The 18,541-nt window shown below is 37.0% G+C and overlaps 1 protein-coding gene across 7 annotated transcripts in view; it reads left to right on the plus strand.

The window, feature by feature from the left end:
• LRCH3 (leucine rich repeats and calponin homology domain containing 3) overlaps window positions 1-18,541 on the plus strand; it is a 123,125-nt gene that overhangs the window by 36,796 nt on the left and 67,788 nt on the right. For all 7 annotated transcript variants that reach the window (XM_054575165.1, XM_054575169.1, XM_054575163.1 and 4 more), the window contains exons 2-3: window positions 17,012-17,156; window positions 18,135-18,261. In XM_054575165.1, the coding sequence (XP_054431140.1) occupies window positions 17,012-17,156; window positions 18,135-18,261 (272 nt within the window). The remainder of the gene's footprint in view (window positions 1-17,011; window positions 17,157-18,134; window positions 18,262-18,541) is intronic.

The following is an 18,541-nucleotide window of genomic DNA, read 5'->3' on the forward strand; positions in this document are numbered from 1 at the left end:
CCGGTTGAGGACATGCAATAGGCAGCCAAGCAGTGTTTCTCAATTTCACTGCCTCTGGTTCTTTTCCCTTCCTCTCCCTCAAAAATCAATAGAAGAAAAAAAATTTTTTAATAATAATAGCCATTCTGATTGATGCGCAGTGGTATCCCATTGTGGTTTTGATTTGCATTTCCTTAATGATTAGTGATGTGGAGTGTCTTTTCATGTGTATATTGGTGATTTGTATATCATTGAGAAAATGTCTATTCAAGCCCTTGCCCATTATTTAATTGGGTTGTTGTTTTTTGTTGTTGTTGAGTTTTGGAGTTTTTAAAAATACATATATATTCTGGATATTAATCCATTATTAGATTAACCATTTTATTTTTAATTTATGCTACAGAGGGTTGTTAGTGGTGTGGGTGTAATCTGACCTGGTCTGTAAATATGTTTCCTACATTTCCTCTACTAAGCGTGTAGGCTTATGATTCCCTTCATGGAGCCTGTATTTTAAAAATCAATTACCTACCAAATAAACTTTGATTATTCAGAAATAATTTCCAATTTTAATTAAAAAAAACATAGAACAGCTAATTGGAGATTTGATCAGCATGAAATAATCCAGTTTAACACAGAGTTAATTCTAGCAAATACACTTGACCTTTTGATAAGTCAGGTATTGTGTTAGATTCTAAAGATAAAAGCTCTTGATTTCAGGGAACTTAAAATCTAATGAAGAATTACATTATTGTGAAAATTACAACAGCAGAGTAATAGAAACACAGTGGGAGAATCCTTTAAGTGTCTAGACAAGTCATCGGATGCATATATAGATCAGTATGTAATTGAAAATTTTATCAGTACTAGAATAAATAAATTTTGGCATGTTTATATTACATATGAAGTCAATGAAAATGAAGGAAGTATTATAATATACAACTGCATGAATGAATCTCAAATGTTGAGTGAAGGTCACAGAAGAATACACATACAGCATGCATCTGTTTTTAGAAAAGTTAGAGGTGTGGTAGGCAGAATTATGCTCCCCGCCCCAACCGCCAAACATGTCTATTCAATACTTACTAATCCCTATAACCTACAAAATGTTAGGCTACATGACAAAGGGGAATTAAGGTTGCTAACCAGCTGACTTTCAAGTAGGAATATTATCCTTGATTATCTGAGATGGGGTGGGAGGCCAGCAATGTCACAGGATCCTGAAAAAGTATGAGGCAAAAGCGGGAGAACCCAGAGAAATGGCAGCATCAGAAAGACTCCATCTGCCATTGCTGACCTGAAGATGGAGTAATGGGCCTATGAGCCAAGGAATGTGTGAACAGTCTCTAGAAGCTCTGGAAGGAATGCAGCTTTGCCAACAATATCTTGATTTTTAGCCCAATAAGACCCATTCCAAATATCTGACACCCAGAACTGTAAAATAATAAATTTGTGGGTTTTTAAATTTATTTTTAAACAACTTATTTAAACTGAAAATACTACTCATCCATTTCTCCTACCCCCACATCTGGCAACCACTAGTCTCTTTGCTGTATCCATGAGCTTGTTTGTTTGTTTGCTTTTTTCTCTTTAGACTCCACATATTAGAGAGATCAAATAGTATTTGTCTTTTTCTGTCTGACTTATTTCACTTAGGGTAATGCTCTTAAAGTTCATCCATGTTGTTGCAAATGGCAAGATTTCATCTTTTTTGACTGAATAATATTCTATTGTGTTTATATGTACCACAGTTTCTTTTAACATTCATCAGTTGACAATTAGGTTGTTTACATGTCTTGGCTATTGTAAATAATGCTGCAGTGAAGGTGCATATATCTTTTCCCATTAGTGTTTTTGTTTTCTTTGGATAAATACCCAGAAGTGGAATCACTGGATCATATGGTAGTTACATTTTTAATTTTTTGAGGAACATTCATACTGTTTTCCACAGTGATTGTACTAATTTACATTCCCACCAACAATGTGCAAGGGTTTCCTTTTCTCTACGTCCTCACTGACATTTGTTATTTCTTGTCTTTTTGATGATAGCCGTTCTAATTGGTGTGAGGTTTTGATTTGAAGTTCCCTGATGATTAATGATGTTGAATACCTTTTTATATATTTGTTGGTGGCCTGTATGCCTTTTTTGGAAAAACATATTTGGATCTTCTGTCCATTTCTACTCGGAATTTTTTTTTTTTTTTTTTTTTTTTGCTATTGAGTTGTAGGAGTTTTTTATATATTTTGGTTATTAATCCCTTACAAGATATACGATTTGAAGATACATTCTCCCATTTAGTATATTGCCTTTTATTTATTTATTTGCTTGTTTCCTTTGCCAGGCAGAAGCTTTTTAGTATGATGTAGTCTCACTTATTTATATTTGCTTTTTGTGTCAGATACAAAAATACCATTTTTAAGAAATATGTCAAGGAGCTTATCACCTGTGTTTTCTTCTAGGAGTTTTATGGTTTCGGACCTTACATTCGAGTCTTTGATTCCATTGGCAGTAAATTTTTTTATACAGTGTAAGATTGTGGTTGCGTATCTTTTCTTTCTTTTTCTTTCTCTTTCTGTGGCTGTTCAGTTTTCTCAAAACCATTTGTTGAAGAAGCTTTTCTTCTCCCATTGTATATTCTTGGCTCCTGTGTTATAAATTAATTGACCATATATTTGTGGGTTTGTTCCTAGGCTTTTTATTTTGTTCCAATGATCTATGTGTCTGTTTTTATGCCAGTACGACACTGTTTTGATTTCTGGGCAAGAAGACATTATAGGTAAACATGACTCGCCTTCTCACACAACCACATCAAAATTACAACCCAACTATAGAACAAGCGTTATTCAGAACCACCAGAAATCGAGCTGAATGGAAGTCCTACAACTGTGGAAAATGAGACAGGTAGCAGTGGGGGCCTTGCAGAACAGGCCAGTCCCACACCCACAGTGGTGGATAAAAGTCAGGAGGGATATCATGGGAGCCAGTGTCTTAGCCCCACAGCAGGGCCCCCCTCCCCCCGCCCAGGAAGATAAGTCCCCATAACTTCTGGCTGTAAAAACTGGTGGAGATTGAGATTGTGGAAGACAGCAACTGCCGAAGTCTTAGGCAGTTCCCCGCACACAGACTACTCAGACCCACTTCTGAGCTCCAGCACAGGGGAGCAGATTGAAAGAGCGTAAGAGACATACAGGAAGGAACTAAAGTGTTTGGCATCAAGGCAAGAGCTGCGGGGCAGCTTTCTCTGAGACAGAAGTGCTGACAGAGGCCATTGTTCCTTTTCTGAGCCCATCCCCAACAGGGCCGCATGGTGGGCACCATATCTGAGACTCTACCACCCTGGCTTACACTGGTTTACGCCACCCTGGTGATTCCCTGAGGCTCTGCCACACCCAAATTTGGGCCCACCCAAACTGTTTCCATGGTTTTTCCATATGAAAGTCTTATCTTGGCTCATGTTTCCAATTTCCCTACATTCTCTCAAACAAGCAGCACCTGGCCTCAGCAAGCCTCTGTACCTCACTATGTGGACCTGAGCCAGGCACTAGCAGTAGCTGGCCTTGGTTCACAGCTTGGCCTCTTTTGGACACCTCCAAGCTCACCACAAGTAACAGTCATCTGCAGAATACTTTGTAGCTTATGCTAGCTGTTTCTATACGGAACACAGGTGGTAGTTGACTTTGACCTGTACCTCCTGAGAAGCCCCAGAGACTGTGCACCCAGTGGACAGCTACAGACCATATTGGAGTACCATCACCCAACCACCTCCACTAGCAACACACTCAAAGGAGTGGACTCAGTGGGCAGCAGAGCCTTGTTGAAGTAAGTCCTGCTCTGTGGAGTGGGCCCTGCACAGCTGATCCTTCACAGTGGTCAGAGGTTGGTGGTCAGTTGCCACAGCCAGTCCTTCCACCTGATTGGCCTGGGTAAATCCCTCCCATTGACCTGCCAAAAGAAGCCAAGGCTTACTGCAAGAGGTGGCTATACACAGCCCACACAGTGGGCACACCTTGAGTACTCAGCTTAGGTGATAGTGAAGGCTGTGCCACTGAACTCTATGGGACACCTACTACATTAGGCCACTCTACGAAGCCTGGGAGTTTTAGCAGCTCACCTAATACATAGAAACAGAAACAAACACTGGGTGGCTGCCAAAATGAAGAGAAAAAAAACATGGCCCAAATGAAAGAACAGAACGAAACCCCAGAAGAACAACTAAACAGTGAAGACAAGAAATCGGCCAGATGCAGAGTTCAAAACACTTGTTATATAAGGATGCTCAATTAACTTAGGGGAAGAGCAGATGAACTCAGAGAGAACTTCAACAGTGTAAGCATGGAAAACAGAAAAAAGAAAACAGTAAAAAATGAGGGCTATACTAACTGGTGAAGAAAAATTTACAGGGAATCAACAGTAGGGTGGATGCAGCCAAGAATAAAATCAATGATTAGGAATATAAGGAGGCAAAAAACACCCAACCAGGACAACTAGAAGGAAAAAGAATCCAGAAAAATGAATCTAGTGTGAGGAGTCCCTGGAACAACTTAAAGCATACCAAAATTAGAATCATGGGAGTGCCAGAGGAGAAGAGAGCAAGAAGGTGAACATCTATTTGAAAAAATAATGACAGGAAACTTCCCTAACTTGGTGAAGGAAGTAGACATACAACTCAAGGAAGCACAGAGAGTCAAACAAGATGAGACCAAAAAGGCCCACCCCAAGACACATCATAATTAAAATGCCAAAGGTTAAAGACAAAGAGAGAATCCTAAAAGCAGCAAGACAAAAGCAGTTACCTGCAAGGGATTTCCCATAAGACTTTCAGCTGATTTTTCAAAAGAAACTTTGCTGGCCATAAGGAATTGGCAAGAAATATTCAAAGTCATGAAAAGCAAGGACCTACAACCAAGATTACTCTACCCAGCAAAGCCATCATTTAGAATTGAAGGACAGATAAAGAGCTCCCCACACAAGAAAATGCTAAAGGAGTTCATCATCACCAAACCAGAATTATATGAAATGTTAAAGGGTCTTTTTTTTTTTGTAAGTATGTATTATTGATTATGCTGTTACAGTTTTCCCATATTTTTCCCCTTTATTCCTGTCCACGCTGCACCATACGTCGCACTAGCATCCCCCTACTTAGTTCATGTTCTGAATGATTCATGTAAGTTGTTTGGTTTCTTCATTTCCTACACTATCTGTTCCTACACTTAACCTCCCACTGTCTATTTTATGCCTACCACTTACGCTTCAAATGCCCTGTACGTTTCCCCTCCCTGTTCTCTTCCCCTTGCCACTTCTCGCTGATAACCTGCCATGTGATCTCCATTTCTGTGATTCTGTTCCTGTTGTTGTTGATAGTTGTGAGTTTGTTGTCGTTTTACTGTTCATAGTTTTTTGTCTTCTTTTTCTTTGATAAGTCCCTTTAACATTTCATATAATAAGGGCTTGGTGATGATGAACTCTTTTAACCTTTTCTCAGAAGCACTTTATCTGCCCTTCCATTCTAAGTGATAGCTTTGTTGGGTAAAGTAATCTTGGATGTAGGTCTATGCTTTTCATGACTTTGAATACTTCTTTCCAGCTACTTCTTGCCTGCAAAGTTTCTTTTGAGAAATCAGCTGGTAGTGTTACGGGAACTCCTCTGTAGGTAACTGTGTCCTTTTCTCTTGCTGCTTTTAAGATTCTCTCCTTATCTTTAATCTTGGATGATGCAATTATGCTGTGCCTTGGTGTGTACTTCCTTGAGTCCAACTTCTTTGGGACTGTGGGCTTCCTGGATCTCCCGAAAGTCTATTTCCTTTGTCAGATTGGGAAACTTGTCCTTCATTATTTCCTCAAGTAAGTTTTCAATTTCTTGCTCTTCCTCTTCTCCTCCTGGCACCCCTATATTTCAGGTGTTGGAATATTTAAAGTTGTCCCAGAGGTTTCTAAGCCTCTCCTCATTTTTTTTTAAATTCTTGTTCCTTCATTCTGTTTGGGTTGAATGTTTATCTCTTACTTCTGCTCCCAGTTGTTGATTTGAGTCCTGGTTTCCTTCCCTTCACTGTTAGTTCCCTGTATATCTTTCTTTTATTTCACTTGGCATACCTTTCACTTATTCCTCTTTTTTGCAACCACACTCAACCATTATGTGAGCACGTGATTACTAGTGTTTTGAACTGTGCATCTGATAGGTTGGCTGTCTCCTCGTTGCTTAGTTCTTTTTCTGGAGTTTTGGCCTATTTTTACATTTGGACCATGTTTCTTTGTCAGCATGCCTGCTACATTGGAGGGGGCGGAGTGTTAGGTATTCACCAGGGTGGGGCAACCCGTTTTGTTGCCTTATGGCACTGTATGTGGGGGAAGGGGCAGAGAGGGAACAATGCCTTTTGCCTCAGCTCTTGCTCCACTTTCAGTTACTTCCCCCACTACCCACAAGTGAATTGGGCCCTTCTGGTGCTGATTCCCAGGTGGGTTGCTTTGTGTAAGTTCTGGGACCCTGTAGGCATCTCTAACGAACTCTCCTTGTGAGGCTGGGAGTTTCTCCTGCCACAGAACCCCCACAGGTTTTTACAGTCAATGTTTTTGAGGTTTTCTTTTCCCTGTCTGGATCCCTGGGTTGTGGGTCTGCTTCACTCCCCAGTTGTTTCTCCCAGTTTATTCACACACAAATGTGTGACCGCCTGGTCCACCAGCCACAGCCTCTTCAGCCACCGCCTTGCAATGTATCCTCACCACCTCGGCTGCCCATCTCTGCCCCTCCTACCAGCCTGGATGAACATTTCTTCTTTAACTCCTTGGTTATCAGATTTCCATACAGTTCAATTTTCTGGCAGTTCTTGTTTTTTGTTTTTAAATTTGTTGTTGTCCTTCTTTTGGTTGTACGAGGAGGCAAAGTGTATCTACCTACACTTCCATCTTGGCCAGAAGTCTCTGAAATATTAAAGGGTCTTTAAGAATAAGATAAAAAATATAAACAATGAAATGGCAATAAATACATGTTTATCAATAATTGAATCTAAAAAACAAAATAAATGAACAAATAGAACAGAAACAGAATCATAGGTACTGTGAATATTCTGATGGGTGCCAGATGGGAGGGATGTCAGGGGAGTGGTCACAAAAGGTAAAGGGATTAAGTACAAGTTGGTAGTTACAGAATAGTTATGCGGATGTACAGTACAGGGAATATAGTAACCAAAGAATATAAATGCATGACCCATGGTATGTACTATGATTGGGGACTGATTGAAGAAGTGTGGATTCTGGGTGGAGGAGGGCACAGGTGGAAAATTGGGACAACTGTAATAGCATAAACAATAAAATATTCAAATTAAAAAATAAATTTCAAAACATATTCTAATTACTATAGCTTTGAAATTTACTTTCAAGGCAAGGATCGTAATGCCTCTAGTTTGTTTTTTCTCAAGATTGCTTTGCCTATTCAAAGGCGTTTCTTTTTATTTTTATTTTTATGTATTTATTTATTTATTTTTGTTCCATAAAAACTTTGGGTTTATCCGTTCTGTGTCTTTGAAAAGCCATTGAAATTTTGATAGGGATTGCACTGAATCTGTATATTGCTTTAAGTAATATGGACAGTTAAAAAATCCTTTTTTTCTCAATCCATGAAGATTAAATATCTTCCCATTTATTTGTGTCTTCTTCGGTATCCTTTATTAATGTCTTGTATTTTTCAATATCAGGTCTTTCACTCCCTTGGTTAAATTTTTTTCCTGAGTATATTCTTTCTGATGCAGTTGTAAAAAAGATTGATTTTTCTTTCTCATAGTTTGTTATTAGTGTATAGAAATGCAACAAATTTTTATGTATTGATTTTGTATCCTGCAACGTTACTGAATTTATTTATCAGTTGTCACAGTTTCCTAATGGAGTCTTTAAGGTTTTCTATACATAATATTTTGTCATCTGCAAACAGGGACAGTTTTTTACTTCTTCCTTTCCAATTTGGATACCTTTTATTTGTTTTTCTAGCATAATTGCTATGGCTAGGACTTCCAGTACTATGTTGAATAAAAGTGGTGAGAGTGGACATCCTTATCTGGTTTCTGATTGTAGAGGAAGGCTTCAGCTTTTCACCATGGAGTATGATATTAGCTGTGGGTTTGTCATATATGACCTTGAGTCTATTGAGGTATGTTCCCTCTATACCCTTTGTTGAGAGGTTTTTTTTAAAATCATAAATGGATGTTGAATTTTGTCAAATGCTGTTTCTGCATCTGTTGAAATCATTTGGTTTTTATCCTTTATTTTAGTAATGTGTTGTATCACATTGACTGGTATGCTGAAGTAGAGCCATCCATGCACCCATGGAATAAATCTCACTTGATCATGGTTTGTGATTCTTCTAATGTATTGTTGAATTTTGTTTCCTAATATTTTGAGGATTTTTACCTCTGTATTCAGCTGAGATATTGATCTGTAATTTTCTTTTCTTGTGGGACCCTTGTCTGATTTGGTGTCAGGGTAATGCTGACCTCTTTAAATGTGTTTGGAGGAGCTTCCTCTTCTCCTTTTTGGAAGAATTTGAGGATTGGTATTAGTTCTTTCTTGAATGTTTGATAAAATTCATCACTGAAGCTATCTCATCCTGGGCTTTTGTTTGTTGGGAAGTTTTTGATTATTGGTTTAATCTTATAATAATTGATCTGTTCAGATTTCCTATTTCATTAGGATTCAGTTTTGATATGGTGTACGTTTCTAGGAATTTTTCCTTCCTTCTAAGTTGGCATATAATTGTTCATTACTATGAACAAGAGACTACTTCTCTTGTGATCCTTTATGTTTCTCTAATATTAGTTGTAAAATCTTTTTCATTTCTGATTTTGAGTCCTCTCTTTTCTTACTGAGTCTAGTTAAGGTCTCTCAATTTTGTTCATCTTTTTAAATAGCCAACTCTTAGTTTCATTGATCTTCTTTACAGTTTTTTTTAGTCTCTATTTCATTTGTGCTCTAATCTTTGTTATCTCCTTCCTTCTGCCAACCTTTGGGTTCATTTTTTCTTCATTTTTTTAGTTTCTTGCAGCATAAAATTATGTTGTTGAGTTGAGACTTTTCTTGTTTCTTAAAGTATACGTTTATAATATTTCTCTTAGAAATACTTTTGCTGCATCTCATCAATTTTAGTATGTTTTATTCCATTTTTGTTTGCCTCAAAGTATTTTTTTAATTTTTACTTTCTATTAAATTTATTAGGAGTGGTTTTGGTTAATAAGATCATATAGGTTTCAAGTGTACATTTCTATGATACATGATCTGTATTTTGCATTGTGTGCCTGCAACTCAAAGTCAAATCATCTCCTCAAAATAGTTTATTTCTCTTTTAATTTATTGACCCACTGGTTATTCTATAGCACATTATTTACTCTCCACAATATGTGTGAGTTTTACAGTTTTCTTCATGTTATTAATTTCTAGGTTTATACCATTGTGGTTGGAAAAGACACTTGATACGATTTCAATCCTCTTAAATTTATAAGACTTGTTTTGTGGCCTAATGTATGATCTGTTCTGTTAAATATTCCACATACACTTGAGAAAAATGTGTATTCTGTTGCTTTTGGATGGAATACTTTGTATATATCTTTCTGGTCTAACATTAATCTTAAATCCAATGTTTCCTTATTGATTTTCTGTCTGGATAATATTTCCATTGATGTATGTGGGGTATTAAAATCTTCTAATATTATGATTGATGTCTATTTCTCCCTTTAACTCTGTTAATATTTGATTTATAATTTAGAAGATTCTATGTCGGATGCATAAATGCTTATAAATATTATATTCCCTTGTTGGATTAAGCCCATTATCATTATGTAACACCCATCTGTGTTATTACAGTCTTTGTTTCTAATTAGTCTTTGTTTTAAAGTCTGTTTTGTCAGTTGTAAATATAGCTACTCCAGTTTTCTTTTGGTTTCCATTTGCATGGAATATTGTTTTTCATCCTTTCTCTTTAAGTCTGTGTGTCCTTGCATCAAAAGTGAGTCTCTTTCACTGGCTTGTGTGGCTCAGTACTTGGAGTGTCATCCAGTACATCAAAGGTTGGGGGTTTGATTCCCAATCAGAGCACGTATCTGGGTTTCAGGTTCAATTTCAGGTTGGTGCACCTATAGGAGGCAACTAAGCAATGTTTCCCTCTCTAAAATCAATAAACATATTTAAAAAATAATAAAATGAGTCTCTTGTAGCCCTGGCCCATGTGGCCCAGTTGGTTGGAACATCATGCCATGAACTAAAATGTCACAGGTTTGATGGTTAGGGCATATGCCCTAGGTTGCAGGTTGGTTACCAGTCAGGGCATGTATGAGGCAACTGATTGATGTTTCTCTCTCACATTGATGTTTCGCTCCCTTTCTTTCTCTCCCTTCCCTTCTCTCTCTAAAATCAACGAGCATGTCCTTGGGTGAGGATTAAAAAACATATGAGTCTCTTGTATACAATATATAGGTGCATCATTTGATCTCTTCAGCCTCTGTCTTTTGGTTGGAGAATTTGGTCCATTAACATATAAAGTAATAATTGATAGATATGTTCGTGTTGCTATTTCATTAATTGTTTACTAGCTGGTTTTGTTTTTGTAGTTCTCTGTTCCTTCTCTTGCTCTCTTATGGTTTCATGACTTTTTTTAGTGGTATACTTACACTCCTTTCTCTTCATTTATTTTTTGGTGTGTATTTACTATAGTTTTTTGCTTTGCGGTTTCCATGAGGCTTATTATGTATAACTACTTATATCTTTAACAGTCTATTTTAAGTTGATAACATCTTCAGTTTGATCCTATTCTAGAACTCAACATTTTTACTTCCCCCCCTACTTCTTTTTGATGTCACATTTTACATGTTTTTAACTTATGTATCCCTTAACTTATTGTTGTAATCATAATAATTTTTATTACTTTTGTCTTTTAACTTTCTAAGTAGCTTTATAAATTATTAATCCACTACCTTTACTAAATATTTACCTTCCTAGTGAGGTTTATTCTTCCATATGTTCTGTTACTAATTAACACTCTTTATTTTCAGCTTAAAGAACAGCACTTAACATTTCTCATAAGACCAGTTTAGTGATGATGGACTCCTTTAGCTTTTGCTTGCCTGGAATATTCTTTATCTCATGTTTAATTCTGAATGGTAATTTTCAAGGATAGAGTATTCATGATTGATAAGTTTTTTGGTTTTTGTTTTTGTTTTTTCCTTTCAGCACTTTGAATATATCATGTTACTCTCCTCTGGTCTGCAAAGTTATGCCGAAAAAAATCTGCTGATATTCTTATGGGGGTTTCTTTGTACCTAACAAGTTGTCTCTTGCTACTTTTAATAGTTTCTCCTTGTCTTTAACTTTTGACATTGTAATTATAATGTATTTTGGTGTTGGTTTCTCTGGGTTCATCTTATTTCGTAGTTTGTGCTTCCTTGGACCTGGATGTCTGTTTCCTTTCCCAGGTTAGGGAAGTTTTCAGCCATTATTTCTTCAAACAAAGTTTCTGCTCCTTTTCTTTCTTCTTCTTCTTTGGAACCCCAAAATGCAAATTATTAGTCTGTTTGATGCTGTCCCATAAGCCCCTTAAATTATCTTCACTTTTTTCATTCTTAGTTCTTTTTGCTGCTCTGACTAGGTGAGTTCTATGACTTGTCATAGAGTTCACTTATTTTCAGTTCTGCTTCATTTTGTCTGCTGCTGAACTCCTCTAGTGGATTTTTTTTCGAGTTTATTTATTGTATTTTTCATCTCAGTCACATCTGTTTGTTACTTTCTTATTTGTAGTTTCCATCTCTTTGTTGAAGTAGTCGCTGTGTTCATACATTCTTTTTCCCCAGTTCAGTGAGCATCTTTATCACCATTACTTTGAACTCTTTATCAGGTAAAAATTGTTTAATTACATTTCATTAAGGGTTTTTTTTTAAATTTAAGGTTTTATGTTTATTCTTTCATTTGGGAGATCTTGCTCTATTCATTTTGCTTGATCCTATGTGTTGGTTTCTATACAATAGATGAAACAGTCACCTCTCCTAGTTTTGAAGGAGTAGTGTCATGTAGGAGATGAACATTGTCATGCAACCTTGCCTCAGCCCTGTTGTCTCTCAAATCTTTGTGCTCATCTGAGCAGCCTGTTATATTTCTTAATAGCTCCAAGTAGTTTAGGACATGCCAAGATCTGTCAGTGTCCCTACAGGTAGGATCTAAGCACCTAGATTTAAGCTCTCGAAGCCAGATCCATAGTCAACAGCGTTTAAGAGCATGCAAATATATATAGTCCTGTTGGGTCACATGTATAAACTTCACTTGCTAGGTGATCTGGCAATGTTTCCTGTGTGGCAGTTGCAAAAATTGGGGCTCCAGATGAGTGTATAAGCCCTTTTCTGGGAGATACCAGTGAGCCGAAGCAAGGCAGAGAGGGAACACCAGGATGGTATGCACAGCCTGCATTCCTTCAGGACAGCTCCATAGTCCACTGTATGTGTTCCAAACTTGAAGTCTTCCTCTTTGACCAAAGCTGCAGGACATAACAAGCAGAGAGTCCTTCACAGGAGGACTGAGTAAGTGCCTCTGTCTGCTCCCTGCACAGTGCCCTGGGAATGACAGCCTGCCAAGAATGCTGTCTCCAATTGCCGCAGTCCTGTGAGGCGCAGAGCCAGTGATCAAGGAATGCTTCTGGGTGGCAGCTGCAAAAACCAGGCCACCAGTTGGTAAAGCTCCCCTACAGGAGACACTGGCATTCTAGAGTGTGAGGACATGAATATAATGCCTGCTGTCCAAGGTCTGAGGAAAGGATTATAGTCACACCTTGAATGTGTGTTTAATTAGAAAGCTACCCTCAAGTTAGAGCTATGATGATTAAGCCTCTTCCACATAACTACTGAGCCTCTTGTGTCTGTTGCCTCTTATGCTGCGGGCAGGGGGAGCTGTTTAAAAAGTCTTTCTTAGTTGGTTGCCCATGAGTATAATGGAAGTGACCCCTGTTACCAACTGCCAGAATTGGGGCACGAGGCAGAGGTATGAGCTCCTTTCTGAATGACACTGACTATTACAGTCCTATGAGACCAGGAATGCAAGTGCCCCTAGTCTCCAGAGCCAAGCAGTCAATGATCATTCCCTGGGCAGCACTGCAAAGATGGGCCACCAGATACACATAAAAGCTCCCTTCTAGGAGAAATGGTGCTGTGGAGCATGGCAAAGGAAGAGCGCAAAGATGGCTTACGCCAGTCTCTGTCTCAAGAGAGTATTCTCGCAGGGTCTTAAATGTGTATATTAAATTACATGTCTGCCTTTAAGGCCAATGCTTTAATAAAAACAAGTCAGCTTCCTCTGAGCTGAGTCCTGGAGCAGGTAATTCCAAGCTTTCTTATCCAAGCTGTCTTGGGGGTCTCAGAACATGAGCTCTGTCGGTTTTCAAAGTTAGATGTTTTGGGGACTTGTCTCTCAAGTGCAGGTCCTAAAAGATGAGGTGCGCAATGTAGGGTTCAAACCTTTCACTTCTCAAGGAGAAGCTCTGGGTTTCAAGTTTTCTCCTGATGTGGGTCTCCATGTCAGGGTGGGTTTTATGGTAAGATTGTTTCTCAGCCTCTGCTATCCTCTTCATTGTGGTTTTCTTCTCATTTGCATTATGTGTAGTCATCACTCAGCCCTTCTTTAGGATCTTTTTAAGCACCATTGTTCCATATGTAGCCAAGACTCAGTGTGTCCATGGGAAGAGGTAAGTTCAGGATCTTCCTTGGATCACTATCTTGAACCAAACTGGAATTTGTGGGTTGTTGTTGTTGTTTTTAAGATTTTTATTTAATTTACTTTTAGACAGAGGGGAGGGGAGGGAGAAAGGGCAAGAAACATCAATGTGTGGTTGCCCTCTACTGGGAACCTGGCCCGCAACCCAGGCATGTGCCCCAACTGGGAATCGAACCAGCGACCCTTTGGTTTGCAGGCCAACGCTCAGTCCACTGAGCCACACCAACCAAGGCTGGAATTTGTTTTCTAAGCCACTGAGTTTTTGGTAGCTTTGTTACAGCAGCAATAGGAAACTAATACAGGAGGCAAAACTGCAAATTTAAAGTGTCGAACTACAAATTGTCAAGGAAATGATTATTACTAAAATCAGTGTATTGGTTCCTCTTTTGGGGAGGGAAGGGGTTATGTTTAGGAAGTGTAACATTGATGCTCCTAGAGTTCTGGCAGTATTTTATTTCTTTGAATGCATATATGTTTTATGCAGTCTTTGAATACATGAAGTTACTATGCATTGTTTTTATAACCAGAATAGGAGTTTCATTCTTAAAACTTTTTTTTCACTGAAGTTTTTTTTAAGGTACTTTTTTTCCTCTCTTATCACACTTTTTTTGGCTGTAAAATTATTTCCTCCTTGTGGAAGTATGGCAAAATTATCCTTTATAAACCAGTTGTACTTTGCATATTTTTCATAATATGATCTATGACCCAACTGACTAGTTTAGCCTCTTTCATGAATTTGTAGCATGTGAAAAAATTACTCAGTTAACATAAAGAAGAAGCTACTTGTCTTCCCAAATTAAAATCAAAATACAATTTAAATGGGAAAACTTATAAGAATTATTAGTCAGAAACTGAGTTCAAAAGGAGATTATGTCATAAATTAGCTAATTATTAAAAAACTAGGGAGTACTTGTTTATTGAGACGCATTTAAGTTTAGTGTATGGCTTGCTATCATTTTTTTTCCCCTCCCTGGTATGGGTACAAAAAGAAGATGGATGTCATTTGTTTCATTTTTCTGAATTTTTAGGTAATGTAGCTTTATAATACAAGTATTTGGCAAACTGACTTTTAATAGTCCCTTTAATTTGTTGCCTAAAGTTGTCCTTTTTTGAATTAAATTTAAATATTTAAGGAACAGTTTGCAATTGAATTAATTTCTTAATTTTATTCAACTTGTAAAATTATACAAATAAAATTTAAATAGGAATTGGTAAAATAATTCTTGTTGCACTTCATATTAAAGAAGTTATTTACAAAGTGATTTGGTAAGACATCCTTAGTACTTGATGTTCTCTATTACTTGAGCTTTTTCCTAATGATGACATTTTGGCATGGTGGTAGTAGACTTTCCCCATTTCAGTTAATAAGTAACACTTCAGGGTAGAGCAGCTCTGGAGCTCACAGGCTAGTGGGACCTCTCGGGGGTATGTGAGGCTGGGGTCCAGGTGAAAACAGAAGGCCAAAATCTATGGGGCAGTTATCAAAACCTGAGTCCTCAGAACTGTGCCTGGAGGAATGGGACAGTCGAGGGTGAAGTAAGTTGTTCCAGAGCATTGTAGAGGTCGCTGCCATTATTTCAGTGTTAATTCTAGCAGTTTGACCTGAGCTCTATGGATAAGGCAGGGTATGAATGGCAATGGAAAATAATTCTCTTAAGGGAACTCCAGCAGCAAGAAAGAGGATTAACAAAGATTATATCTAGAAAAAGTGTCTTCAGTGAAATAGAACTGTTGGAAGAGGTGACAGGTTTAACAAGCAAAACAAATTATTAATTTGTGCAGAGGATGATGATTGTTGAGACTCAAAATCATGATTTTGGAACATTAAGTAGAAGAGTATATCAAAACAAAAAATATATAAAGGAGAAGGAGCACATTGAAGGGGTACAACAACTAAAGATTAAAATAAGAGGAGAATTTGTCTGGTTTAGAGAAGGATTGAAAGAGCTGACTGAGTTTCAGACTAGAGTGTTGGGGGTAGTTCAGAGACAAAGAACAAGCTGCTTACAGAGGAAAAATGATCAGATATGTGCTGGACTACTCAGTGTGACACTGGAAACTGGAAGGTAGTAAAATAACATATACAGGTTACTATGAAAAGAACTGTAACTATTCCTAGCGAAAATGTCATTCACTTGGTATGGTGAAAGGAAGATATGCAGAAATTCAGGTCCTCTATTAGATAGAGGGAAAGTTCTCAGTAAAAGATTCTCACCAAATAATTGGCAACAGAGACTTTTTAAGATAGGGCAGAAGCAGAGAGAGGACAGTAGAGAGCAGATGAATCGCATAGTATATTTTATTAAATCTAAATGGGTAGTGGTAGAGTGATTGTATTTCAGCACATTTCTTTGTCCCCTGCATTTCCTGAAAGTTTGCAGCTGAACCAGAGGTTTGATTAGGCCTAAGTTCTTGTCCCTTTAGCGAGGAAGACTGTGATAGTCTGTTCTTTTAGTGGGAGGCATATAATTTCTGATTGTCTCTTTGTAAAGATAACAGCTATTAATACTCAATTCTAGATCCAGTAATTTATTGAGGCTTGCAAAATTGATGATATTCTACCATTATTTTTCATTTACAGCTAAAAAATATATAGATGTGCCTCTTTTCTCTTTGGATGCTCAGTGATACATATAAAGAAGGCAAGATAAATGTTTGATTTTTCCCCTTTATCGGTTTACAAAATAATGAATCGGTTCTCTATTACTTTTTGGGAGTGGAAAGGGATGTGTCATTAAATGCATATGTGATTCAGTATCTGTGATAGCGTTCAGTCTATTACAATTATTATCTTAATTGAAGCTCATATTGTCTCATTTTTGACCAGTGGGAGCAAAGATGGTTCCTAAGTTCTTTGACATAATCCTGGTCATCTTGACTAGTAAAGAAAGGAACAGTATTTTTTTGTTTTGTTTTGCTTTGCTCTTTAAAAACATCTCAGGATATTGTCTGTGTTTTCATGAAGGCAGAATTTAGGGATCCATTCATTTTCTTGGATATTTGGTACTTAGTATGATCTTTGATATAACTTGTAAGGCAGTATGCCTTAGAATTTGTGTTACTTGCAACAAATAATGGCTTTATTTTTTAGTATATGTAGAGACTCAAAAGGAATCAGCATTTCCCAGGAATAGGTATAGAGGCATGAATTAAAATTGTTTATTCAATTAATTAATAAATATTTGAATGTTTATTCTGGATCAAACCTTACAATAGGACCTTGTATTCACACATTCACAAAACCTGCTTATTCAATAAAATAAGTTGCAAGGATTGATTTTAAACTTAATTTATTTTTTCTTTCAGATCTGTCACGAAATCGCCTCTCAGAAATTCCCGTAGAAACATGTCAGTTTGTTTCTCTTGAGAATCTCAACCTATACCAAAATTGTATTCGGTATATACCAGAGGCAATTCTAAACCTACAGGCTCTGACATTCTTAAATATTAGGTAAGACATTGTTTCCTTTTTTTTTAACATTTGAATTTATGTGGTCTTTTCAAATTTCTGTTCCCTTTCACTAAAATTCATATTATCTATTCATATCAGCAATTTCTATACATGTTCTTAGGCTAGCTCAACAATATTTCCTATGCCCCTCTAGTTTTTCCCTCTGTCTTTGCAATCAGGACAAACTCTAATAGCCATTATCCTAATAGGCTTGCAACAGTCTTGTAGCAATGGTTCTGCAATGACATTTTCAGATAAGTTTCATCAAATGAGAATAGTATACTTGTAATTACTTTGTTTGGTTCTTGTGATTATGTATTTTTGTGCATTCAGTTGTGAATATATAAATACATCAACTCATCTACTCCATTTTTTGCACACCTTACAAGAATTATTCTGTTATTTTATTATAAAAGTTATGAGTGCTCATTGGAGAAAATGAGCAAATGAAATATCCTTTGGGAATATTTTTATATGTAATCATTTTATTGTATAGTTGACATACTTCTAAAACTCATTTTACCTCTCATATACTGTAATGATGCTGCAGGAAGGAGATTACAAACACTTTATGTTTATAACTCTTCTTTGGAAAGAAGAGAATGATAGTTATCTACTCTATTTTTAAATCATTTTCTTACATAAATTTAACTTCATTAAGATAATATATTGAGCACTTTATTATTGACAAAGGTGTTTTATGGTGCAAGAGTCCGGTAAGACAGGTAAAGAGATGCTAAGATTCTCAATTTACAAATGAGGAATCCATATAAGATGCAGATAGGTTAAATGCTGTGCCTAAAAATTACAAAGTTGACAAGTAAGGAAATGTACGCTAGACCTCAAATCTAAAGTTCTGTTTGTTCTTTGTAAGACTTAATGTTTGTTATTTTACTGAGTATACAATGGCAAAGATGGAAATTTTTTTCTTCAGTAGTGAGCTCTGACTCATCTCTTTTTTCTGCTTACCTATTTTAGTCGGAACCAACTGTCAACACTGCCAGTGCATATGTGTAATTTACCATTGAAAGTCTTAATTGCTAGTAATAACAAATTGGTCTCACTTCCAGAAGAAATCGGACATCTCAGACATTTAACAGAACTTGTAAGTTAATATTTTATGCTTTGATTGTCCCACATATGTATCTGTAGTCATACTATAATCTTTTATATGGTAAAGGTCCATTATTACGGTGTGTTTTTGAGTTATTTTCAGGTATTGGTAATGAAGTTTCACTAGTTGACCAGGACTCAAGTGCTTCAGCACAGAATTAAGAAGGAACTGAAAGTACAAGTCTAACAGGCTCACAATGAATAGGCAAAGGTCATCAGAATTAGGTTCTCATCAGTATTAAGTGATTTCTATGTTATTAAACTTTTGAGGT

The sequence above is a fragment of the Pteronotus mesoamericanus genome, unplaced genomic scaffold, assembly GCF_021234165.1.
Source record: "Pteronotus mesoamericanus isolate MK-2021 breed Mesoamerican mustached bat unplaced genomic scaffold, CSHL_Meso_final contig_27, whole genome shotgun sequence".
Classification (NCBI taxonomy): domain Eukaryota; kingdom Metazoa; phylum Chordata; class Mammalia; order Chiroptera; family Mormoopidae; genus Pteronotus; species Pteronotus mesoamericanus.